Source organism: Epinephelus moara, chromosome 10 (assembly GCF_006386435.1).
Source record: "Epinephelus moara isolate mb chromosome 10, YSFRI_EMoa_1.0, whole genome shotgun sequence".
Lineage (NCBI taxonomy): Eukaryota > Metazoa > Chordata > Actinopteri > Perciformes > Serranidae > Epinephelus > Epinephelus moara.
This window is the reverse complement of record NC_065515.1, coordinates 32,644,339-32,672,155: the sequence shown is the minus strand read 5'-3', so window position 1 is coordinate 32,672,155 and position 27,817 is coordinate 32,644,339. Positions and strand designations below refer to the sequence as shown.

At 39.8% G+C, this 27,817-nt stretch overlaps 1 protein-coding gene across 4 annotated transcripts; it reads left to right on the top strand.

Annotated features, from left to right (window-relative positions):
* Positions 1-27,452, top strand: dazap1 (DAZ associated protein 1). Of its 4 annotated transcripts, XM_050054660.1 has the most exons (13): positions 1-135; positions 1,342-1,382; positions 3,458-3,624; positions 4,186-4,251; positions 6,814-6,921; positions 7,155-7,203; positions 13,081-13,163; positions 16,455-16,602; positions 16,780-16,812; positions 17,431-17,580; positions 19,977-20,141; positions 23,827-23,919; positions 26,560-27,452. In XM_050054660.1, the coding sequence occupies exons 1-13, from the start codon at positions 104-106 to the stop codon at positions 26,730-26,732; spliced, it is 1,308 nt and encodes a 435-aa protein (XP_049910617.1). In that variant the 5' UTR covers positions 1-103; the 3' UTR covers positions 26,733-27,452. The 4 variants fall into 4 exon arrangements, with proteins under 4 accessions (XP_049910617.1, XP_049910615.1, XP_049910616.1 ...); XM_050054658.1 differs by lacking the exon at positions 23,827-23,919 and having other exon boundaries at positions 6,817-6,921; positions 17,410-17,580; XM_050054659.1 differs by lacking the exon at positions 23,827-23,919.
* Positions 27,453-27,817: the final 365 nt, after the last annotated feature.

The following is a 27,817-nucleotide window of genomic DNA, read 5'->3' as shown; positions in this document are numbered from 1 at the left end:
ACCAAAAAGCGGAGTGACCTTCCTCCGCTCTCAGTCTGAGAGGGGCAGCACTGAAGCAATAAGCCGGTCACAGCTCCTACAGTCCCCCGCTATAGCCTCAGAAATGAACAACAACTTAGTCGGAGATGAAGTCGGGTAAGAGCCATTTAACGAAGCCTTCCGCTGCGGACGCGTCAAACTGTAAACTGCATCGTAACTTATAATTAGCGTGCTCTCTTGTCAAGCTGTCATCTGTCAGCTAACGTTAGCTAGCAGGCTAAGCTAGCTGTAGTAACTTAGCGAGATCGCTAGCCCGAGGAAAGACGGCCAAAAAGTGAAAGTAGTCTTCAAAGTAGCGCAGTTGTTGGTGTTATTGCTTACAGGGAAATACACTTTGTTTATCCAGAGTGCTGCCACTCGGCATGTCAAGGGAATATGGTGAAGAGTAGTTACTTATTTCATTGTTGTTTCCAGTTAGCTCGAAGCACCTGAGCTAGCCTAGCTAACGCTTGCCAGCGAAGCGAAAGTCTCCTCTTCTTGACTTCGCCGATGCGAGGACATTTAGCGGACACTGCTGGAGGATGGAGCATCCTCGTCTGCAGCAACCCTCCACTTTTATCGCAGCCGCCACATTCACCACGAATGTGTTTCAGCGGTGATCTTAATCATTAATGAACTCGCTAACTTGGCTAGTTTGATATTAGTGCCGCTTAAACAGCCGTTAAACTTCCAGTGCTGCAGCCAGCATCGTAGTTCACCGGTCCGCATGCGGGGAACCGAGCAGCCGCTGTCCCGTCCTCCGCTCCGCTCCGGCTGGAGCACACTCGGTGTTTCAGAGGTGGAGGCTGGAGCCGGAGGCAGTCAGTGCCCGCTGGAGCTCCTGGAGCCAGTTTGTCAGCTGAGTGCTGTGTTAGCTTGCTAAACGCTACGGCTCTGTCCCGGGGTAACTTACGTGGCAGGAGGTTCATAAAAAGACCGTTATTGTCGAGGCCATTGCAGTCAGTGTTGGAGGACCACGGTGACATCTACGACTAGGACTGGACCTCAACATGAGTCACACTGAATACATTTTAACTGAACCTGTGTGTGTATCTCCCTCCTTTGCACCAGCTTTGGTGGCAGCGTTGCCTCATGTTGTGTAATATCTGTGTACTTAGCTGTTCAGTCGGCTGTAGCGTTGTTATGGCTCTGAAACTGCTGTCAATCTTCTCTGTCTGTGTTTTCAGTCCAGTAAGGCCCTCTAGACAAGCAGAAATGTCCCCATGCTTTTTGTCATGCTTTTTGTAAAACAGTTTATCCTATACTCTGACTCAAAGTGATCTTTAATGGCTGACTTACTTGTCATTTATCTCCTCTTTGCAGGAAACTTTTTGTGGGTGGATTGGACTGGAGTACCACACAAGGTAAGTCATGCTGTTTAACCTGTGAAGGCTCAGTCGCTTCATGCAAACAGAGCTGTTAAATGAACTGACAGGAATTTGTCAAGGTGACACTGATGTAGCTGCGTGGATTTGTTGTCAGGCTGGAGGATCTGGTTGGTGTATGTTGAGACATTAGAGTTTGAATGGAAGTTGAATAAACTATAGATTATCAGGTGATGTTAAGCTTTGACATACAGAGTAGAGCTGGGCAATACCGTTGAAATGTCCTATTGTCAAAATTGTTGTTAGTGTATGATACTTTGCATATGACAGTTGGTGTTTTCATAACTTTAATAAAATAAGGGTGCATGATATAGTCTCTGACAAAATCATTACTAAGATGCCATGATGGTGTTGCAGGTAGAGATAGTCTTGTATATTTGTTCTTTGATCAGATGTTGCCTTATTTAAATTATTCTTTTGCTCACCTTATATTTATGCTAATGTCACATTGTTACAGCAGTTATAATTCTAGATGATATCAAGTGCTGCATGATGATATTGATGTGCTTATATGACATGGTTTGGACGATATAACACCACTGACTGATGCATTTTAATATGTATAAAATATCAACTCTTCCACTCTGTCGCTCCCTACCAAAGACCCATTTTTGTCTTTTTTTTTATATGGTGGACAGGGGATCTTTAAGAACATATAGCAGGTCAACAGTATATTCCACATAGAAGTGGTATACATCATCTAAAAGCAGGAAAGCTGAATAATAATTTAAATGCAGCTCAGCACTGTGTTTTTCTAGTCATACATATGTAATAAACGTGTTTTGGTAAGGCACCCATTCAAACTTTAAGGTGTGCAGAGGCTTAGAACATTATGATGAAAGTATCTGACGGCCATTCCCATGCTCATTATTTCTCATAAGTTGTTCCCGCAATATGATACCATATGTTACACAGATTTAGCTTGAAAACTTCAAAATTACAGCCTCTGAAAGACAGTAATGTCGGCCAAGGACGCTGCTGTCCCCGCAGAGTGGAAGAGGTTAATGTCTTGATATTAAGTAGAAACATATTGCAATGCAGCGCTGTAGCCCTGCAGAAAACACCACATTGGTGCAGCTGTACGGTTTATTTTTGTGTCTGTAGACTGCAGTGTATTAATGCAAATATTCCAAGAAGTGTCCTCCACACACTTTTGGTGAAGTCTACTTGTGGCCGCTGCTGCTCTTTATTCAGCTTTCCTGTGTTTGGATTGTCATTGGGATTTTTTGATATTTTCTCTCTTTTGATATTGCATAATTACCGATGAGGCGTTGCCAACACTGGTAGTGGAGTTGACCCCCCCTCTACGTTCCCCTCCCCGGACCTACCCAGAGATGGTCTAGATTGTCCAAAGCCCTTTACTGGCTCATGCTTGGTTGGCCATTGTATAACTTTGAACAAGGGCTTGCCTGTGTTAACAGCACTGTTAACATTAGTATCTAAACTACACTGCTCTGAGCTTGTTTCCCTAGCTGATGCCCCAGGGCTTCGCAGCAATGAGAGAAGCTATTGCGATAACTCTCCAAAGTGGCTCCTCATTTGTTCAAACTTGCATGCCTTGCTACTGTGGGTGTGTGCGGGCGTTACAGTGGTTGGGTTTACGTTTGGTGTTCTTTAACATGACAGTGGGTCAGTGCTTTGTCTGGTCTTTGTGAGTGTCAGTGTGTGACTTGAATCTGGCTGTGCTTTGTTTTTGTGTATTTACATAAAAAACAAAGGTAAAATCCCCAATATTCTACCATAAGAAAAAAAAATCAAGGTCACTGAATGACTTGTAGTGTTCCCTGTGTAATTTCATAGAGTGGGGCTTGTGTTTTTCCCCCACATCTGTTTTGGTTTGTGCAGGTTGAAGTGCTGAAGATATTTTCATAGCGTCATGTATCATAATGAAAGCATGAGTTCTATAACTCATGACTACCCTTATTTGTGTTGAGGAGGCAAACTGCGCTGAGTTGTGTCTTCTATTATAATTCCACATTTGCTGTATTGTATGTTTCTGTGCTTGTTTTAATGAAGCACCACTGTTACGTAATTACTTTCTTTCTTTTTCTCAGAGACACTTAGAAACTACTTCTCACAGTATGGGGAAGTAGTAGATTGTGTCATCATGAAGGACAAAACTACAAATCAGTCGCGAGGCTTCGGCTTTGTCAAATTCAAAGACCCCAATTGTGTACGGACAGTGCTGGAGACAAAGCCGCATAATCTTGATGGGAGAAATGTGAGTATTTTAAATCAAAGGAGCAGATAGTCAAATCATCCCCAGTAATCTGCCTGCGCATTGTGTGAGCAATGTGGGGAAAAAAAACCTCATACTGTATTTCACCATTCAGAATAGTTAGAAGTTATTCAAGGAGAAGCACAGTTATGCTGTGGGTTGTACTTGCCTGCAGACATTAGTACAGATGATGCACTTTGCAAAATTGTGACATTTGTTTGCCCAACAAGACTTACCTGTTTAAAGTCAAATTAGCAAAACTGGCAGTTGAACCTGGATTTCTGTGAGACGACTGAAAGAAGCAGCAGTTGTTAATCTTCCTTCTGCATTAATGCTTCCATACAGCTCATAATGGATTACATTTTACCACCTTTGTTCTGCTGAAGGAGGCGGAGAAGGGCATAAAATTTTATTGGCAACATATTTAAATTAATGTCAGTAAATGTATTTCACAGTTTTGTTAGGCGAGTCAATACACTGTAATGGTTTCAGTGGAAAAGAACATTTGAAGGTGCCTTTTTATTTGGGGCTAATGTCAAACGTTTTCTCTCCCCCCGCTGTCAGATTGACCCGAAGCCATGCACTCCCAGAGGAATGCAACCTGAAAAGTCTCGAACCAAGGAGGGCTGGGTAAGAGGAATCTGATTTCTACTGGGAAGGGTAGGCTAGGTGTTTCTGCTGGAATAAGACTCAGGCCATCAGTCTCTCCATCCCCTCCTCCTGAGGTTGAACTCTTTTCATGGGCCTTGAGGAGACCTCGAGCTTCATTTATAAAAGCTGTCTGACTTTGACCTACATTTTGTTTCTTCAAAGAGTGCAATAAAAACAATCACTGTATACAGCCTTTATAACTTTGAGAATGCTTGAAATTCATTTTGGGCTTTGATAAATCAAGGAAGCATTAGCAAATTTATAACTTGTAACAACCCCACAACGACCTCTATTTGTGATGAAGGGACTGCATCAATATAAGCAGATATTTGGTACAGCATACACTTGCCGGGAATGGACACATGATGAAGTCACATTTTCCCAGATTTCACAAGGGTGACTCATAAAGAGGTCATAGGCTCATGCCACCATGCTAAATATTGGAGTTATAATAACTCTTTCACATTTAATTTTTTGAATATAGAACATCATTTAGTACAATTTAATTTTCTCGCCATCTTAAGCTGAAACATGTTCTTATAACCACCCTCCCTCATTGAATTAAACACAAGTAGGGCTAGAGTGCTGCAGGGATGACGAAGTTAGCATCGCCCTCTGGTTCCCTTGACAAAAAGTCAATGGGATTTTTCTTGTAGATTTTGGGTAATTGCAGAAAATAAGCTCTTTGGCAAACAAAAGTTTGGCACTAACATTTTGTTCAGGAAGATAATCTTTATAAGTTAAAACCACTCTTATGATTTTTGAAGTGTAAATGCGATCACCGAAAGTGAAAAATGGATGTTAGGCTGTAAATGAACTACACCATGGTCGCATGAGTTCAGTGTTGCCACAGCTAAGTTTCCAACTTGTAAATTTGATTTTTCACCCTTGCCACTTTTACAAAAGCCTTTCAGTTAGTGCAGGGAAAGGCAGCCTGCAGCTCCAGGGACACATGTGGCCCTTCTTAAGTGGCTCCATGTGACTCTGATGAAAAAAATCACATGGAAATAATTAACATTTTTTCAACATTTTAATTTTCAGTAATCAGTGTTGTAAGCCTTAAGAAATTCACAAGTTTTCCAGTTGTAAACATGTGTAGCCTATACACTGAAAAGGAAAAAATGTTTAATGTTTTGTCATACGAAATATGTGTCCTGCATCTAAGGCCTGTCGCCTTATCTTTAAAATTTGCCGAAGCTCAAAAGCGGTGGCTAGGCTTGAGTCTTCCTCGCTAGGCTAGTAATGGAAATTTAAAAAAAAGAAGAAAAAAAAAGAAAAGTCTCAGAGGAAAACAGAGAATTAATTGTGCATAGTCAGATTTAATGTCTTTCGCCACCAAAAATGCAGTGTTAAGGTACCAAATAATCATAAATAGCTCCCTGCAGAGTTGCCACCCTATGGTAGAGCATATTAATGAATGCTCATCTAGACCTCTGAGTAATGTTTATAGGCAGTGTTACCTTCATTATAAGGCTCAAATATGTTTCGCGGCTTCACACAAATTTTTTGTTAATTAATTTTTGGTTAAAAAATGGCTCCTGATAGTGAAGGTTACTGGCCCCTGCCATAGTGTAACCTGATCTAGCTAGTGGTCAAGATATAAGATTTGAGTTAGAATACTTTACAACAGTAAAGTGTACAGTGTAAACACAATGAGGCTATAAAGGTGGACTAATGAGTAGATAAGTTTTGTGTTCGGCTCAATGATGTTTAATGCCCTAGACAACCTCTGTAGTCTCATATAGCCACATGTTAGCAGCCTTCCATTTTAGAAACCTTAAAGCTTAGAAATTCATGAATGGGTTATTTACTGATGTATTTCATGTCATAGAACAAAACGGGAAAATCTCTTATTATCTTCTCTTATTTCAGCCATTACACTAAAAACCCATAGACTTTGAGACGAGGTAACTGGAAGTGCAAACATGTTAACTCGTTTCCAGGTTTTAGGACTCATTCCTGCAGCACTCTATAGCTCTCAGCAGGGAAATGTTTGAAATCTCTGCAGCGACTTGAGTAATTTGTGGGTCGATCAACAACCCACTGCAGATCTTTTATGGCCATTTTGTCCCTTTGGGCAGTGAAGGTTGTAGTTATTGCACCTTTGCAGTCAATACAAGATTTTAACATGTCAAATAATTGGCTGTAAGCATAAAGTGTGAGTCAGAAGCTTTTATAAATGAGGCCTGCTACTGGAACACTTGCACTTGAGTAGCTGCTGCTGAATGTTTTCCTAACAAAGCAGAAGATTTAATTGTTAAAAAAATCCTTGTTGTAAGCAGCCTCTAGCCTTTGCAGCATGAGTGCAGCGCACAGCAATGGTGAAATGCTTAGTGGTTGAGAGTAAGTGGAGGAAGCCGTGCTCTCTGATCTGTGGAGACTAGTGTTTGCATTGACATGACATGTTAAGAATTATACCCCAGGGCAAGAGGAGAACCTAATTTCTTCTGCACTGTCTGAATAGATGATGGCTAACTGGCCCCTTCCCAGAGTGATCCTTTAACAGATATTGAAATCCATACACTCCCTGTTTTCTTTCAGAAGGGCAGCAAAGCTGATAGCAATAAATCAAAGAAGATATTTGTAGGTGGAATCCCCCATAACTGCGGCGAGCCTGAACTCAGGGACTATTTCAATAGATTCGGAGTGGTGAGTATTGCCAAGTGCATAATGCCGTTCATATCGTAATTAAGACTGCTTGAATGGATGTGACATTGAACAGGGTCGATACTATACTATTAAAAAAATAGGGAATTTACTGTGGGATGGGATTGGACAATTAATTTTTTCATTCAATTTAAGGCTGAATATTTAATTTGTTTAAGAACAGACCCTGTCTGGTTTTCTAAATGGAGCCACTGTTTCCCTTTGTCCCATTCAAGGTCACAGAGGTGGTAATGATCTATGATGCGGAGAAGCAGAGGCCCCGAGGTAAAAGCTGATCCCGTTTTTTCTCTCCCCTCTCCATACCTTACCATCTTAAATCTCATGACAAACTATTCTGGCCCAAAGAGAAAAAGCCCATTCACCCCCAGATATTCAATTCAATTCAAACACTGTAACCCATAACAGGAGTTTTATGTGTGGGGAAGACACACAATAAAACACAAAGGCATGCTGGATAAAACCCCGCACAAAGTCACCACAGCGTACAATCAAATGGAAAATCTGACTTGACATTTCAAGAGGTGGAATGAAAAGCTCAGTGTAAAACCAAATACACCGCTCTCCTGTGAAATACATGAAATTCTTAAACATTTATCATTAAATCAGTACCTTCAGTTCATGTAATGGTTATACATTTTACCGTGTTACATGCATGTAAAATGCCCACGTGACACGATAGTTAAAGGCACCTTAAAAACCTTGTCTCTGCCTTTGTCACATGCTCAAATCTGCAAAGTGTTTTCAGAAATTACATGCTGTTTTATTTGGACTGATGCAGTGTCCTTCATGACCTTGTGTGACAACATGAGTCTGTTCCATGGACACATTTCTACTCTGTTAAATAGACAGCACATGGAAACACAGATCGGTTTGACCTCACAGGGTCTTCATCTGAGCTGAAATAGTGTAAATGGTCATCCTCAAGAGCACCTCAAGGTTCCCTGCACTTGGGTGATAATAATCACTACATCAAACACTACATTCATAGGCACAGCTAATTGTGCACATAGGGCTCTCATACATGTTATAAAACCTCTGAGGAAGATTTTTCTGATTTAAACAGCTCAGTGACATGTCAGATTTTATATGAGGATGTATTAAGAATTACTTGGTTTAAGTCCACTCGTGTTACAGGATAGATTCTGTCTTAAAACAATAGTCAGGGGGTTATACAAACATTTAATGAGCATTTACTTTGTGTAATTATTCCTCCTGTTCACACTGGCTGTTAAACGACACCTTCCTAACATGTTGCCAGTGTAACTGATGGGGAGAAACAATCCACAGTCCACATTCATGTCAATGTAATCAAGTGTTTACTTGAAGCTGATAAATGCTGCCTCAGCAGTGTAACTCTTGCAAAGTAAAGGTCTTTTAACGACTAACCGGAGCCATATTAGGAATGGATCTTGTAAAGGCCAGTATGAACAGGAAGAATGATCACAACAAGCAAAACCTGTTTTAATGTTCAATTGGGCACCTGACTATTGTTTCAGTACAGACTTGAAAACACATGAACATAACCTTTAAAGGACAAATCCACCCTAAAATAAATAGTGACTTTAGCAGGTGATGTACTCAACACTTTAACTGCTTTTCCGCAGTTTTTTGTATTTGTTGTTCCCACTACCATTTATTACTGGCCACATTTAAATGTGATGTCTTTATTTATTTATCCTTTATTTAGTTAGGAAGGTCCTGTTGAGATATAAGATCTCTTCCTTTAGGGAGTTCCGGTCAAGACGGCAGCACAGTTGGCTTAGTCAGTTTCACATAAATGTTAAACCACATCCAAATAGCTGGTGCAGTTAAAAGTTTTCTATTAATTGATTGGTTTTTTTTTTTTTTAAATCTAACTAAAATAGAAGGAGTCTTTGTCTGTATGTCTGTCATTCAGTCAGCTTCACACTTGGTGGGTGTATTGTTGATGACCCAAGAAAGTGCAATGTCAAGTGGAGCTCTTGAGATCTATGGGACATATTTACTAGTAGTGTGTTATGTACACACTGTGTAGTGTGTTGAAAGGGGACCACTATTAACTGTTACACTGCCAAACGGCATGCAGGGTACAGTACAATCAAGAACAAATGAAGAAAGAGAGACCAACTTAAACATTTCAAGCATCAGCAACGTAACTTTTGGAACGACTGCTTTTGTTCTCGGACTCAAGGAAGAGCAGTGTTGAGTGTGAAGTTGTTCGGAGGAGCGGCTCTCAAGAAAGCTACAAGCAGCAAAACCAGAGGCCAAGCAATCGGCCCGCTCCGAAAGGGCGCGTTTTTATAGGGCAGTGCACTACAGTTAGAAAATAGCAAAAAATGTGTGTCATAATTTTCCTTAACACTTAAAGTGCTTGTTTTGATCAATCAAATGTCCATTTTCAGTGAATTTTTGACATAATGCTTAAAAAGTGACGATTAATTGATGACTTGATTGATCAGTCTCTAAGATAAAGTTTGACTTAAGAAATTGTAAGCTATTTAAAACATCAATGATGAAAAGAAGAAAAGTCAATTCAGACATTTCAATTTGTCCTTAGAGTAGCATTTGATAAAGCAGAATGCAATACAGCTACCAGGTGTGTCATATTTTAAGGAGTGTAAGCCCTGAAATAGGACTGGGTGATATTGAGAAAAACAAATATGATATTTTTGACTAAATACCTGGATATTCATATTACAACAATATTGCAGGGTTGACTACTGGGGCCTTCACACAGTATTTACAAATAGAGATTTTTGATAAAAAGAACATCAGTGATGTGGATATGATGTAATGTTCAAGGGTATTTTTTGTCAAATGAACAACGACTACAAGAGCAGTTGTTGCCATTGAAAAACCTGGGTCACAGACTCCCTTCAACAGTGCAATTTAAGTATGTATAAAACAATGATACTTAAAACAATATCCAAAATCTAAGATGATATCTAATCAATATCATGATATTGATAAAATATTGATATATTCTCTGCCCTTCTCTGAAATATGAGAAAGTATCTCCACTAAAACGTATAAAATGCAAGACGTTCATGCATCTAATTGAAAGGTTTTTTTAAAAAGTGGATGGGAAATCACAAACTAAAGGAGAGAGGGCAAGTTGCAGGAAAGTAGGTGCTCCAAAAAATACAGTACTTTATCACAACATGCAACTGGCATATTGAGACCAGTTTGAGTATCTGAAGGGGGGATTTGTCCTTCAAAGAGCCTGGTTTCAGCCCAGACACTGAAGGTGAATATTATATTGTTATCACCAGAACAATGGGACCAATTTAAAAGGTTTTACTTTGCTATTCCAAAAGTATCTCTCTTACTTACAGTATTTCCTGACAGTAGAGCTGACAGACCTTTAAAGTCTCAGAGGAGTTTGTCCATTTAATCATAAATGTATCATGAGTTTATGACATGTGCTGACACTTTTAGCATGGATGGCCTCACTGGGAATCAGACCCAGTGCCACTGGCAGTGTTGGTGTCAGACTCTGCCCGCTGAGTTACAGTCACAGCTGTTACATCTGCATTTGTCCTACATAGCAATGATGCAGCGGCCACTGACCCACAACATGTATTACTGCTCTCCCTTCAAAACCCCCATTCATTCTCTATTGGGAGAAACCCAGAATAGTTTGTCATTGGAATTTAACATGATGTATTGCACCAGTAACAACCATTACATAATCTTTAATAGTATAATCAGTTTCTTTTACTAAAACCATTAGACTTTCAACATTGGAATAAGTTTTCTTTGCCTTGATTTAGACGTAATCGATACATGTATCTTAAATGGCATAGTATGTGTTTTCCCATATGTAGAAAGTTAAGTATTTTTGTAAGTAAGCCCTTTCTATTTTTCTTTCTTCTGTCCCCCTTCTCCTTGTGAATGGTTTGAATGTGATTAACGGTGTCTCTTAAGATTTGTCTTTTCTCCTTTAGGTTACTGTGCATTGACTGGTAGCACAGAGGTACAGGCCAAATGTAAAAGCAACCAAATTTATTACTTGGTCAAAATGGGGTGTGTACAAAGGTGCATCAAATTGTGAAACTGGCTGAAGGCTTATCTATTTTTTTGTGGTTAGAGAGAAAGAGTTTGTTGAGGATTTGCCTCCATAGTTTTACAGGAAGTGAGGTAGTAGTTGTTAAATGAGTTTGTTTGGTGGAAAACAGGCACAGGTGTTGACGTGCATACTCTGAATGGTTATTTCTTACATTTATGATTAAAATTGGAGGGTGATGTGAACTTTATCATAGTAAATAGTAGCTAAAAAAATCAAAACATTAAAAATCAAATCCATTTAAGTCAAATGCGAAGTTGGTATCTTAAGATGTGAAATACTTTAATCACATAATATTGCAATAACACAATCATAGAAAGAATAAATGATTAGGGCTGTAACTAATGATCCTTTTCAGTATTTAATCAACCATTTACCTTCAATATTAATAAATAAATTGAAGCAAGTAGTCGAATAAGAATAAAAACAAAGACTGTCCAGCTTACTTTATGTAGAAGTCCATGGTACTGTGTAGGCTGGCAGTCTGAGGAGCATCTAAGGCACTCTGACTGTAAGTTTAATCCTTTATTAATACATGGATGACAGTCTTCATCAGGTTAATTTGGTTTATAAATGTCAGCTAATATTTACAAATGTTTATTAAAAATAAATTTTCCAGAGTGCCCATGATGATGTTTTAAAATGTCTGGTTTTGTCTGATCAACAGTCCAAAACCCACTGGTATTCGGTCTGCAATCATAAAAAAAGTAAAAAAAATAAAAATAAATAAATAATAATTAATTAATTAAAAAACAGGAAAATATTCATTTCCAAAAAGCTGAAACTAGTTAAGTTTTTTTTAGTCTTTTTTAATGTAGAAAAAAAGCTTTTAAGAATAATTAAAAAATCAAAAAATCAAAGTAGGTGTTGTGGCTCTATAAATGATCATATTTAATTATTTTCCAGTTCTACGTCTAGTAGTCTGAGCCATAGTTCATTGACTACAAGTTTTGTCTCCCTGTCATCAAACATTTTTTAGGAACACATCGTTTTCATCAGTAGTTGAAATCTGATTTGAGTAGTAAGTCTTTAAAATTTCAACTTGAGTGTAACCATTTCGCTGTAATGGAGATATGTCAGACTTTAATGTGTCAACTTGGTATAAATTTAGATTAAGGACGGGTCATTGACAGATGTTATTAATAGCAATAGATCTTGAGGCTTGGGAACGCTTGGCATGGTACTAGAGGTCTCTAAAATCTCACTCGTCTCGTAGGACGTTTAATTGGATTCAGGTTAGGTCCCCAAGTAGAGCCGTGCACACAACCCAATTCTGCCATAGTGGAAAGTTAATCAAGTTGAAAGTAGATCACTGCAGCGCGCCGCGGCCTGATAACGCTCTGAAAAGTCCTGTTTTAGACGAGCTAACTGAGCCGAATTGTTGGGCCAAAAAGTTCGCATTCTAGTTGATGAACTTTGTATGTTCCCATGAAAACTCCTGATCAGAATCAGCAACTCGTCACTTTGGGAAACCAGTTGTGGCCTATATCTTTGTGTTACCGTTGTGAGCAATATTTTAATTGTCCATTGTAGGCTTATCCTGGCTGACTCAAAAGTAAAATACTGAATTTGGGAAAGCTTGGAGAAAGCTTTAGGCATTCTACAGTTTGTGTTTCTCCATGTTTTTGTGATGCATTAACAATGGCTGCTGCGAGTGTGTGCTCCACAGCAATATACCAAGGGACAGATCAAGGTGGGGTTTGGATGAAACGGCATGAAGTAACAAAACGTAGTATTGGTTCAATTGGCATTTCTTAATGTGGAAGGGTGGAAGATCATTTTGACTTTTTTTATGTGACATTTCACATTAAATCAAATGCTGCACTCATCATTCTTCATGTTTAGCAGTTAAGCAGTCCTGTATTGTTATCTTCACAAAACATTTCCCTGCACAGTAAAGAGAAAAGTTTCCTTCAATCCCCCAGGCTTTAGTCTTGGATTTGTGTTGCTCTGCAAGTCTGCGACATCATCCGAACCCCAGGAGCCTCTTGCTCAGTCTTGACGGATCCTCACTCTGCTGAAGCCCAATACTGTTCTTCATCTTGTGTTGTCACAACCCCCCCTGCTACCTTGATTCACTCTTGGTCGTTGGCTAGGTTTTGGATTTATTACTTTCGAGGCCGAACAATCAGTGGACCAGGCTGTCAACATGCATTTTCACGACATCATGGGCAAAAAAGTGTGTAGTTGTAGTTTTATTTTACCCTTAAGATCAAACAGAGGCTTGGGCGACAGAGTGAGAATGATACTGTGATGCTGTTTTATTTGTGCATTTCCCAGTGGCTTCTTCATTGGTGACAGCATCATACAGCACAAAATTTGCCTTTAACATCTCAAAATGATCAGGCTTCTAATTCATTTACTCATTTTATTATCATTATTATTATACTTTGCTCTGAACACATACTAACTTCACACTTATTGCTATGACTTAAAGCTTCCAGAAGCACAACGATCCTTTATTCATGCTGTTATATTACAGTTTCAGTCGTCGCCTAAGGCTTTGTTTAAATCGACCACTCCTTTAGGATGTCTTAAGTACATTAGATTGTACTTAAAATATTAAAGTAACATAATTTTGAAATATGATAAAGCAACAGAAAAGACAAAGCTTCAAAGCTGGATTTCAGTGACTATAAAACACCTAAAGGATTGGTCCAATCAGTTCTGTTTCTTTTGTTTTCTGATATTTTGTTGGCAGGTCACTTACACGTCAACATGTTTTTCTTTCTGTTTCTTTTTGTTTCTCCTTTTGAAAAGTTAAAGAAAAAGCTCAACTCAGTGACCTCAGTTGAAGAATCTCCACACTGTGTCCTTTAGTTCTCGAAATAACAAATGACAGTTCTCCCCGAAACGCTGCTTAGGATGAGACACGAGTCGCACAATAATATTTGCATGTCACTTCTTAGTGTTTGTTTTAACTCAGTGGGTGCACCAGATGGATGGGGTTTACTGCACAAAGGCAATTCAGATAGTGTCAGGTAAGCTGTCCATCCGGGAGAAAACTATAAATGCATTACGGTGTTATATTTGAGACACACCTCCTAACCTTCTGGCATTTCATCTATTGTTCTTTTGCATGAGGCAAACACCACCCACCTGGCATCTCGGCTGAGTAAAACAAACCATTAAAACAATAAAGTACAACATGGTACATATTGGGCTATAATTGGTCCTGACACTTGGGTTTTAAAGGCACTTTTAAAGCTCTCATTCATTAGTAGCCCGCCCTTTTCCCCAATAGAGACATTTTGTAATTAACAGCTTTTAAACCACTCTACAGAGATACCAGAGGAGAGACACAGTCCCCTCTCTGCCCTCAGTAATGATTTGTGGGCATAAGAAAATGATCAAAGTCAAACACAGTGTAGTCAGTCATATCATATCCATCACATGTATCTTGTTTCTGTCCTTGATCTTTACATGGCTGCATTAGTGTTTTGAATATTTGAAGGACAGTCTGCGACACTTGACACCCAGAAGACCTCTGTGCATGTTTGGCATTTGAGGTTTTTAACTCATATTGACAGCATTAAAGCTGAGTTAATGTTTGCTGAATAGTGTTAATCATTGTGGTGTTTCTGCGTTGAATAATGGGGCCTTCTTGTGCTTTTATTTGAAAGTGGACAGTAGCTAGATGACAGGGAATAAGGGGAGAGAGAGATGGGGAATGATACGCAACCAGGCTCCCTGGCTGGAGGAAGTTGCGGTTTGTTGTCAGCACCTCAAACCACCTGACCCCCCAGGGTGCCCCTCCTGTGTTTATACTAAACAAACTACAAAATTAAATTGTTTTTTCTTGTGTGCCAATTCATTTTTTTCTCCCAGAAGAGAGCTACCAGACAGGTTGTTTTGTTTAGACAAGGGGATGTAATGGCTTCCCTGAGCTGGATTTAAGATGTTTTTTAGTATATTAATCAATTATATTGAGACAATACAAGATACTTTTATTGAAATGTCACTGTTTATTACATTAAAAAGATGAACTGAATCCCATTTCCCTGGTAAATGGTTCAACCTGTATACTCTCCAGTGGTACCCGCCCCCCTTGACTTTGCCCTGGTTTCCAGCAGGAATCAAGGCTTGACTTAATCCATTGTTCTTGACTTGACATTACCTTACGCTGGGACTTGAGGGAGGTGGGGAGATATGAGTTACAAAATTAGAAATTGGAGCACATCAAACTGTGGAACAAATCCCAGTTCTGCTGTTGGGGACTGTACAGAAGTCATGGTATCCATCACTCGTAGCTGTGATGCCCACGGGAGAAAGTGCTCAGGTAGCTGCCGGCGGCAGCGAGGCCACTGCCGGAAACATGTGCATGTAATTAGGTCGACAGAGAAGGAAGAGGGGAGGCTGGGGAAGGTGGCAACACCTTAAAGCGGGGAGGAATTTGTGATTCGTTTTCCTCCTGCAAGGTGACCCCAATAACTCAACCCCTCAGTCTATTTCTGGTCGCCCCCCCTAATCTCAGCCTGTTTCTTTGCTCTGGTTAACTGCTGGTAGCTTTGCCTAGTTACAGGAAGGACTTATTTCTGTTTTTTGGGGCAATAAATTTATGTTTGACCCATGGCGTATAACTATTACAGCAATGGATGACATTTAAAAGTAAAATTTAAGTAGTGTAATGGATGGATGACGTCAGTTTGCAGAGTGTTAACGAATTGTCAGTGTTAAGGCAGTGATTACCAAGTAAGTGTTGTTAATTGTTTTAACTGAATCATCAAAAAGAAATTAAGGTCACCATTCTTACATTTGAGATTTAGGTTGTATAAAGACGGTGTCCTCCAGCAGCAATTTGACATTATGTTGAGGTCAAAGTGTTTTGTCACTTGTACTCAATTAAAAAAATAATCTCACTTTTGACACAGTATGAAGATTCAATTTTAGACTGACTGAAAAGAATGTTTATTTGTATTATCTGCATGTTTACCTTATATATTCTGTTAGACCTGAGATACAAATTTCTCTCTACATCCATTTCCCCCCCTAAAACTTATTCCAAATAAAATAAAAATGAGATTCTTTATAAGCGTTAGCTGGAGAAAGGTAAGTCATAACCTTCCATTAGATGTCTTTATCATTATATAGGGCAATTCATTTGAAGAAAACAATAGATCTATGTTTCTCAGGTACATCTTAAGAGGCCATGACCTGGAGATGATGGATTTAAAAAGAAAATGTGCATCATTTTCTGTCTTTGCATTATGATTTTAGGCCACTGTGAAAATCTCACTTGATAATTAGTACCTGAGACACATAGCTGCACATGGCTACACACATGGCTACACAGTAATATTAACTAACATAGTTGGCCCACATTATTCCAATAGACGTAAAGTGAAAGATCTCAAACTGGCCCAAAATGTTGACATTAAATAATCAGCGGTAGGACAGGTCTGTCTAGGTGAGGGACTTGATGGGCCTCATACTGGTGTTGCCAATTGTGCCCTCCTTGTCCTTTGTCCAGGTGGAAGTGAAGAAGGCTGAACCTCGTGACAGCAAAGCTCCTGGCCAGCTTGGCCCGGGCCAGTGGGCACCCAGGGGCATCTTGAGTGCAGCTAATGGTTGGACAGCACAGCCTGCCCAGGGCTGGCAACAGCCTTACGGGCCACAGGGTGAGTGGGAGCAGAGCGAGTGAGGAAGACACTATAGTAACTGTTTAAATGTGTTAAACCTGCTGCTCTAACATTAACTTTGTTACACTGTCAGTGTGAATGTGAAACTGGATTCTGTGAACATTTTACATTCCAGTTATTGTCCCCAGTCTAAAATGATTTTTTCTCTTCCTGAAGGAGTGTGGGTGTCGACTACCGGCCAACCCATAGGTAGGTGTTTGATCTGCACTTGACAACACACAGAAAATATCTTTCCTTACCGTTTTAGAGAATTAGTTGTTTTTCTGTATGTTGCATAACTGTGAATTGATCTGCAAATAGATTTTGTGTCTTTGCCATGTGATCATGTGCTTATCTTGAAACGCTTGTGTCACAGAGCTGGGCTTGCACTCTGTGTGGCCAATAAGCTGATGACAGTTAACAGCACGTGTTATCACTGATTCATAATGGCTGAGGCTGCTGATAATTTGCTGCTTGAGACAGATGGCAGCCTTGAATAGATTCCAGCCTCCCTCTGCTATTGGTCAGGCTCGGTTTCATATCACCACCTCCGGGTCAACCTGCAATGCTCACTGCAGCGTCAGCCTTGCGCTCTCTCAGAAGATACTTTAGTTTATTATTATTGTTGTTATTACTATTTATCAACATTATGTCTGTTTATTCAGCTCTGCAGTAAGACAAATTCAGATTGATCTGTGCTGGGCAGGCTCTTCTTTTCATAATTACTGTTATTGCCTGTGTACTTTATTTAGGTCTTAATAATTTATATAAAACATATATTCATGTGAAAACATTTCTATATAATAGATCTGTTCTCTGTTGGAGCAGGCGGGTATGGACCCCCGTTGACAGCAAGCCGTGGCACCCCCACACAACCTCCGTCACCTTTCAACGCATTCCTGGTCACGACCCCGGCGGGCAGCTTCGCTGCACCTCAGGCCTACCCTCAGCAGGGCTACAGCACAGCACCTCAGTTTGGTCAGTAATACTGACACACTCACTCGTTACACTTGAACGTCACCACAAAGTAGTTACAGGTAAAATAACATATGGAAAGTAACTCTGTGAATTAGAGAGTGAGTTCAAGAGTTTCTGAAAAGTAATTTTTCACTACGGTCACAGATGGTCGACTGTCCTGTGTGTTGAAACACTTCTTCTCTGCCACAAAGTGTTCTAATTCTTATCTCTAGTACTTTTCTCCCTCAGAGTGAAAAAGCCTCACAAAGTACATTTGGATTATTAACACTGAAATGGGTTTGTAAGATGTGTCAGTGGAATCAGGTTTTCAGACAGCTTTGCTGCTGCTGTGGTCATGGAGGAACCTCCACCCTATCAGAGATGGGCAGTTGGGCTGCAAAATATTGTTGTTTTTCTTTCATTGTGACGCCCAGTGGTCGAAATGAGGGGGCATGCCATCCCCTTTGTTAGAAAATTGACCAAAAAGCACCCCCCTCTTGTTAATCTTGACCAAAAACCATCCCCCTTGTTAATCTAGAATCTGTGTGTGCAGGCACTGACGTAATTTTGGGGGGGGGGGGGGGGGGGGGGGGGGGGGCACAGGGGACATGTCCCTCGCACTTCCCGTATCTGTGCCCTCCGTCCCACGCACTTTTTACAGCCGTTACAACCGTTCAGTTAGTTTTTAACATGTGGTAACGCGTTTTTCCGATCCGTCTTTAAACGCACCATGAGTAGGTGGCGCCAGGCGGCATACACACGCTGTCCTGTTGTGATCAGAATCAATCGCACAGACGAGACGTGTGCTGCTGGGCGGTGCTGCTGAGTGTTAACTATGTTCAGCAAACCAGCCAGCAAGAAGCAAAAAACCTTGCACAGTTTCTTCCAAACAAACCGTGTAAGTTCAGTAATGCTGTTGCATATAAATATTGTTAGCTAAATGATGACTAATTAATAGATGCCAATGTATCAAGTTAAGCTAGTTAACAAGAATACTAATGTTATTGTTACCTATGTTAAATCACTTGCTAGCTAGTTTCATGCTAGGAATAAACCCACTCCTCCTTAATTTCTGCGCAGAACTTGTGCTCATTATTGCTTTGCACATATTTTTTTAATCTTTATTGCCATAATATAAAGAGCAGGGTCAGGGAGGAGACAGTGGACCAGAGGCCAGCAAGGATGATCATGCAGGGTCTTCACAGGTGAGGAGAGATTATAACTGACTGAGAGAAAATATCTATAGCATAAACGTGACTTTGAGGTTAATTTCCACAGCTATGTCACCACTACTATTCCTAATTCTATTTCTAAATTTTGCTTTGCACATTTATTATCTATATTATTGCAATAGAAGAGGGACAGGGAGAAACCAGGCAGGTATCAGGACAGGGACCTGACAGCATCACCAATTATCAGCCCAAGGCTTCACAGGTAAGGAGAAATTATAACTGGCGAAGGAAATGTCTATAGAATAAGAGTGACTCTAAGATTAATTTTCACAGCTATTTCAGAACTACTCTTTTTTATACTCTAAAATGTTTTTTTTCTGTACTGCAATAGCAATACTACTGCAATATTTGTGTTTTTAAAGGCAGCAGGTATAGGTCATGCCATTTTTCTTTAGCTTGATTAATTTTGTACATCTATGCTGTCATATTTGATGATGTGTGCACGCAAAAAATCAAAGCAACATTGCATCCCCCTTGTTAAAAATTAACAATTCAACCACTGGTGACGCCTATGCCGACTTGTACGGTAAACACATTGCAAGAGAATGCAATATTGCACTTTGAATAATGTAACAACGTATTAGATTACATTTGGTCTATAGGCACTGTCCTTTCCGATACACATCAAGCTGTTAACTCTGGCCAATAAGACACAGCTTGCCATTAGAGATGGTCAAACAATAATGATTGTCCAAAGGCAATCGAGGAAAGAGTTAGGTCGGGCCAGGGAGCAATATTTTTATGTGTGTTTTATGTCACAATAAACATAATTTTGGCAAAATTGTCCCTAACCTAAATAGTTGATGTCAGTTTGTGTTTTTCTTTAGTTTTGTCATTGTAAAATTGGTCTTAAATTTCAATCTGAGTGGCATTAAAAAAAGTCTTTAAGTCTAAATCTAATTTGCATTGCGCTGTAGTAGCAGAGTGGTCACAATTTCAACCGACCACTGATACTTATAAAAAGCGTGGGTGTAAAACTTTTATTCATACTGGCTAAAGGTTTTTGTACGATGATGCGGTGTGGTCAACAAGGTTGACGAGACTAGATTACTTGTGAAAGAGATTTTATGTTTTACTCACCAACACTGGCGCCGGCCATCTGATGTATGGCTTTTGTACTCATATGTAATAAAGCATCTGTCATAAACTAACAGTCACAGAAATAATCTTATTACTCTCCAACAGGTTACAGTTTCGGCACACCACAAGCAGACCAGTATGCTCCACAGGTTCCCCCTCCACCCACAACTCCGGGAACTGCACCTCTGGGCTTTGCCCCCGCCACCACACCAACTCAGGACTTGAGCAAAGCTCCCACTGGGCAGCCTGACTTCCCTTATAGCCAGTATGGTAAGAAAAGCATTGTGCATTAAGCAGTTTGCTGCCCCTTTTCTCTCCCATTTGATTTGTATTCACCCCTCGGCCCTGCCCATCTCCCTGGATATTTTATTGGGTGCAACTACAGCTCATTTAAGTGCGTATCTACAACCCTTAGACAAGCAGGAGCTTGCTCTTGGTACCATTTAGCTTGAACTGCTCCACATGCAAACATGCTTTTTGCATACATGAACCCCTCTGGCTCTGCCATGAAGATGCTGCTGAAGTTTAACCATATCCGGGAGTCTTCAGCAGTCATTTCTGTCGAGTTTTTCCAGCTGGTCTGTGGATTGGTAAAAAGATTGGTAGGTCTTGGTAGGTTTGAATTAGATCATCCTGCCTTGCAATGTTTTTTTTTTTGTTTTGCATTTTTATTTTATTTTATTCTTTTCAAGGGAGTGCAACCTTCTCCTGACCGACTGTACTAAACATTTCACTTGGTTAAAATACTCCTACCTTTTAATTACTCCCTCCTACATCTCCTCCTCTTCCTCCCTGTTGATGACTTTGCTGGCTTCTTTTCCTGGTCTTGACATGATAGCCATAGAAGAGCACCAGCATGACAATATTTTGCCCGTGAAACCTTATATCTGGAATTAGGCATGTCCAACCTGCCAAGCTACCTATCAAAAATGTTAAACGTGTTCATCAGTTTATCACACCGGAGCTTTGCATGCTTGTCTGCAGAATGTTAACTTTGACCCTCTGCCTTGTGGATACATGCAGATATCAGTAAGATTCCTGGGCAGATCAGTGTTTGACTAATGTGTCTGTAGGTTTCGTTTTCTGGTGGGTGTCTTTGTGGTCTTTGAGCTGGACTGCGTTCAGCCAGGATAATTATTCCTCCTGGATCTCTACTGAGCTGGTAAATTCTTGGCCAAATTTCAGTCAGCGTGTAGAAAATAAGACATTTCATAAAGCCACTTGAAGAAAATGATGTGCCTTTTTAATTTCTGTGAAGAGGTAGCATCTCCAGTGACACTCTCTATACTCATGAAGACAGAGATACAGTGAAAGCTAACCAGCATCCATGGAAAAGGAATAAGCTTCATTCAACATCCACCCATTCAGTCACATAAGCACACAGATAAGAGTCAGATGTTCATTCGAAAGCTACATTCAGTTTTTTGGCTGGCTGGTATTTTTCTTCTGACTTGGCTTACAGCTGCTTCACACTGCTGGATCTACATTTAAAGCAGCCATGTGATTGCTGTCAGTCAGGACAGGCGCCCATCTTGTTCAGTGTTTCCTGCTTGTGCTTATCTTCCATCCAGCTTTTTGCATTTTAGTGTGCGCTGCCCCGTTCAGGCACTTTAGTCCAGTAGTCAAAGTCAGCAGTAGCAACACAGTCTCACAAAGTTTTTGTGAAATGATCAGAAAATCAGAAACGCTGATGATGTTGTGGACACAAGTTACACAACTCAACCATGACAGTTTATGTGACGATATCAGGAACTGGATACGACACTATGATTAGTAAATGGTTTAGGTTAGACAAATAAAGGAAGTCCGATTTTCTGTTACGTTTGGCTTATGTGGAGTTAGGGAGTTAATCTGGATCATGTAAAGATTAAACCAGTGGTTCTGCATGTAATTATTCATTGACATTTTCCAATGCATACAGTGTATGTCAATGATTCCCAACTTCCAGGCAGGCGCTGGCTATACGTTTTGTTATAGTGTACTGTGTCACAATAAACATTTTGTTGACTCTTTCGTCAAAACCCCTTGTTGGTGCATTCAAGAACACTGTGACATTGGAAATTTGACTACTGAAGAGCAACTTAATATGAGTTTCGGAACTCATTACCTGTCGGTCTGAAAACGATAATAATAATAATAATAATAATAATAATAATAATAATAATTTTATTTATAAAGCACTTTTCAAGCCATGCACAAAGTGCTTTCCAAAATAAAACAAACAAACAAGCAAACACAAAAGACAATAAAAACCATAAAACATAATATGTGATTAACTGTAGGCCATAGTGTAGAGGTGGGTTTTGAGAAGGATTTTTGAAAGTTGTGATGGAATCTGTTGATCTTATGCTGAGGGGAAGACTGTTCCATAAGCGAGGGGCCATCACAGAGAAAGCACGGTCACCCTTTATTTTTAATCTTGAGTGAGGAACCATTAATAAATTTTGCTCCTCTGATCTCAAAGGTCTGGCTGGTGAGTACCGTGTTAAAAGTTCTTTAATATATTCTGGGGCCAGATCATGAATTGCCTTATGGGTGATTAATAGAATTTTGAACTGAATTCTAAAATTAACGGGCAGCCAGTGCAAAGATTGGTGTGATATGACATGACCTTCTTGATTTGGTTAATAACCTAGCTGCTGAATTCTGAATAAGCTGTAGTTGTGAAACTGAGTGAGAGTTTAAGCAGGTAAAGAGCGAGTTACAATAGTCCAGGTGTGAAGATATAAAAGCGTGAATAACTTTTTCTTTGTTGTTGTAGCTGAGCATGTGTCTGATTTTTGAAATATTTCTTAACTGATAGAAGCAAATTTGAGTTGTCTTTCTGATGTTGTGTTCAAAGGATAAGCCCCTGGGGGCAACGGCCATATATCCAGGGATCCAGTATAGTCAGCAGACATTCAGGGTAGACTTCCTCCTTCATATGCTAGTTATTTGGGCTAATCTTTATAAACAAATGTCTGTGTATGAATGCAGATATATTTTTTAAAAAGCTAAATCGTTGTTAGAAGATAGCCGATGAGTTTGAGATTCCATTTTGGCCACTGTGTTCCTGCTCTCCACACACACACACACACACAAACACACACAAACACCACTTACCTGCCACCCAAACATGATTGGTCAATGCTACTCTGACTATAAACACGTCCGATACCAAAGTCTTGTGCCGTTGTCTACAGATTCTGCATACATATGTAGATATCTGTTTATAGAGATTAACTTAACATTGTCCCTTCAGTTATGCCCATGGTAGTGATATTTTTTCAACAGTAGGCTATAGCTTAACTTTGGGATGTTAAAACGTCCTTGAATGACGCGCAAACTCCTTTGATTGCACGCTACTCAGAACAGGGGTTTCACCAATAACCTAAAGTTCTGAAAATGATCAGTGCTTGCAGCTCAAGTACACAAAACAGTACCGTACTGTGACACAAAGATAAATCAAGTCAATTTGAAGTCAATTGTCTCAGCGTTCTGAAAGTGAGGAAGATAGGAAATCAATCTAGACACTTACGGCATTTGTTGTGACGTATATACAGGTTGTATTCAATGGACTACAGCATGCAAAACCACTGGTACGGTTGATCTAGTGCCAGTTTCCAGTTGCTTCCCTCTCGTAGTATTATCTTGGTGGGGTCTTTTTTTTTTTCTTTTTTTTTTAATTACGTTACTTGCATCTTAGCACATCATGCACATTTCACAAAATTTAATGAGACCAGGCTGGCATGATTTAAAAAGTCAGGCGTGCTGGCAGATAGCTCACACACTCACACTCCATTCTGTTTTGACTTCCAGATGAAGCTGAGCAGTGATGCCTCTCCAAGCATAGTGCAGACGCAGTAACTGAGTACAAATGTGCAGCTCTGTTAGCTCAGCAAGGGGGGAACTATGATAAGTAGTCGGCCAGCAGTATCTGGGTTCAGTCAACCTGGTCTCCTCATCTCCCTGATAGGCTTGGGTAACTACCCTCAGGACCCCTCTGCCTACGGACCAACGCGTCCTTCTCACAGTTATGGTCAGGATGAGCAGGGAGGATATAGTGCAGGTAGGTGCCAGCATCGTCTTCTCCAACCACAAAGGTAGCATTTGTTCAGTACTGTAGTGTTTATAGAGCTGCAACCTGGTTCTTTTTCTCTTTTCTTTTGCTCAGTGTTTCGTATTTTGCATGTACATTTTGCATGTACATACAAATTACTGTGAATACTCTTGTATAGTAAGACACAGCCGTCGACTGTCAGCTGAGTGGATTTGAAAGACATTTACATTTAAATTTGGCACTCGTAGCTCTAAGTAGTGATCTCCCTCAGTGGCTGTAGCTTTACTATACCAAGACTAACCATGTCCTCCTTTTTTGTCCACTCTCTCTGTCCGCATTGCTTTGCTGATTATAGAAGGATGATCTAATTGTCAGAAAATTTGTTCATGGTTCAGTTGTCTCTATGCATCAGCAGTCCATTCACCCGTTGTTTTTTTCCCCCATGTACTGTCTCCACATTATAGCTAAAGGGATGAGAAAGGAAAGAAGATTTAAAGGAGGACACAATGGCAGTAAATTTCCAATTCCTCTCAGATTCTTCTGTCAGGCGGTCCTGTCGGGACTGCTCCCTGTTCTTCAGATTTCTTATTTTTTGTTCCGTTCATGGAGCACTTTGAACACCCTAAAAGATATGTGTTGTATTTTCTAACTTTTCCTGCCTTTATTCTTTCTTTCTGTCTTTCTATCTCGTCTTTTCACACTAGTTATTTATAAGGTTCCCCCATTCCAGTATTTAGTAGTGATATTTCAAAATCAGTGCTAACCTGGGTGTTACCAGGGTAGGAAAATAGCTGACATGATGCTGGAAAAGATTTGGCTGCAACTGGTTTTCATATTCTACCAGCCATTTGATATAAACCACTCAGTTTGTTTCACCCCTGACGTCCCTTTGGCTCGGACAGTGGCTGGTTAATTTTGGGTTGCCCCAGCCTCTTTTTTTTTCAGGCAGATTAGCTTCCTTCCCTGGGTGTCACTTTGATTCCCTTGTCTGTTTGCAGGGACATGGTGCCATCCAGTGTCTGAGGAGAAGAACATTGTGCGTGTTGCACTGATTATAAAGATAATCTAGAGATTGTTTTCCCCAATGAAGCCCGGTTCAAGTGATTTTTTTAATTCCCCTGAAATTGTCACGTTTGTCTTTATACATTTTAACACTGTTACAGAATCATTTTCAACATTAAAGGGCTCATTGAAGGAATACAGTATTTACAGTATGTAGAGGAAAAATCCATCATGAATCCTCAAGTCTTGCTATACAGAAACACACTATTATTCCAGTCTTGGTCCATTAAGTGGTTTGGTGTTTCACAGTTCAGTCATGTATAGAGCCCTTTATCACAGACCCATCTCAGAGCCCTTTGTAGCCTAACAATAGAAAGAAGCACATCTTTTAGATCCCAATATATATGAAATATGTAGATCTAGTCAAAATTTAATTACTGGACAAAGTAAAAAAAAAAGATATTAAATTGATCTAATTTACCAGTTATCAGGAAAAAAAATCCAGTGTATTAAAGGCTGATTATAAAGTAGTATGCTGGGGCTAGGCTTGGGTGGTATCAATGCACGGTATATCAGAGTATTTAAAAATCCTGACGGTATTATTTTCAGTACTGTCAAAAATACAGATGCTCCATTTTAACACTCAGATGGAGATGCTGTATCGAGGATGTATTGGATGTAGTGCACAGCACGCACCACCATTCTACTGGTGGAGCAGGCAGCTGAGCTGGGAAACATGGCGAGAGATGGGGATAACGTTACAGGTAGGGTCGGGCTGGGAACAAATTCGGCCGTGGTTTTCCTCTGGACCTGCCCTATTGCTACCTGCTAAAACGGAATGGAATTGAATTGAATTAAATAGATTTACAAAGAGTTTACAAAGTGCTTTGACAGACAAAGCAAAAGAAGGATACTTGGAAGACAATATAACGAGTAAAAACCAAATAGTGAGATCAAAAAAAGCAGGTGATATTGATTATAAATACAAAACAAAAAGAGTGAAATGATGTTAAAAGGAACACAAAGACGACATCACATAAAAGTGGGTTTTGAGAAGTGATTTTAAACAAAGTCACTGATTCTGCGATCCTTATCTCCTCACGCAGGTTGTTCCAAAGCCAAGAGGACCTGATGGCAAAAGCAGAGTCACCTTTAGATATAAGCCTTGACTTAGGAACGGCCAGGAAGGCCCTACCTAAAGATCTGAGGCTGCAAACTGGCTCATACTGGGTCAACATTTCTGCTGTATAGCTTGGGGCCAGACCTAGATGTGCTTTAAAAGTGATCAATAAAATTTTAAAATCAATACTAAAGCAAACAGGAAGGCAATGCAGTGAGGCAAGGATTTGGGTTATGTGATGTTATTTGTTAAAACCAGCAAGTAACTATGATGATAAACTTTTTTTGTGACTTACCAATACTTCCAATAGTTTGTTGTTCAAAAAAATTAAAATATTAAAACAATAACAATTGGAATACACTGTATAGCTAAAGGGTAACGGGGTGGATTTTTCCTCAACATTAAAATAGTTTTTTTAGTAGGCGATGTTTTAAAGGAGTAAGGCTTCTCCCTAAACACCCTGTGGTGACCAGGACATTGACATCATATTCTCTCCCTCCTGCTCTTTCCTCTGTCACCCACCACAGGGTACGGGCAAGACCTGACAGCTTTCAGCCACAGCTTTGCGGACCCCAGCCAGCCGACGGCTTCGTACGGGGCCCCGACAGCACAGCCCGCCGCCGCCCCCCAGCCTGCCGCCACCGCGTTCGGCAGAGGGCAGAACCACAACGTACAGGGCTTCCACCCGTATCGACGCTGACCACCACCTCTGGGCAGTGGCGCTGTGTAAAGTTGAAAAACAAAAACAAACAAAAAAAAGAAGTCAGGGAAATGTGTGTTTTCGCTAAAAAGCAAAACTGGAGTTCTGGATTGTTCTATGGGAATGTTGAATGCACACAGTTTGTGAAACAGAAACCTTTGTGAAAGCAGGGATTCCAGTAAATTCAAAATGGGGTCTAAAGAAACCCAGGGTTTTTTTTGTTTTTTTTTGCATAACTTAATGAACGTTCAGCAGAAAGAAGCTTTTATCCCCCACCCCCATCCCCATGTTTTATAGTAGAACTAAACTACTTTGCAATAATTTTGATTGTCTGGTCAAACACTAGCACAGAGACTTTATGTAAAGAGACTTGCATATAAATATGTATATTTATGGTGGACACAAATGAAAACAGGGTCTCAAGTTTCCTCAGCTTTAAATTCTAGGGAAAAATGTTTTTATTTTTCATTTGGTGTATTTTGTTTACTTTCTGAGCCTTTAAAGTTTGTTTAAAATTGAGATTATGAATATATATATATTATACACAAACTGTGCAATTTTTTAAAAAGAGAATTTTGTACTATAAATGTACACTTTGCTTGTTTTTTTATTTAAAGATGTAGACTTCCCTCAGGTGGCTCTTTTGGGTGCATTTTTTGCACTTACGCAAAAAGAAAAAAAGGACAAATTATTACAAAAAATAAATGTTTTAAGGAAACAGCTTGTCCCAGATGTTTGTATTTTGTTGTGGATGTATTTGCGTCAGTGGAAGACCTGCAAAGTAGAGCTGAAACAATTAGTTATTCCATTAGTAGATTGAAAGGAAATTAATTGCCATCTTTTTAATGAATGTTTGATTGTTTCAGTTGTTTTTGTAGCACAAATGGCAATGCCAGCGTTCAGATTTACTTCCTTTCTTCTTTGATAATGTATACTAAATAAGAGTTTTGGACTGGGTAAAAGACTTCTGTGGATGGCATATTTGGCTCATAAACTTTGATGGATATTTCTTTTTTCATGTCATCAAAAAAATATTTAACACACTAAACGATTCAGTGGTTAGAAGAGAAAATAATCATTAGTTG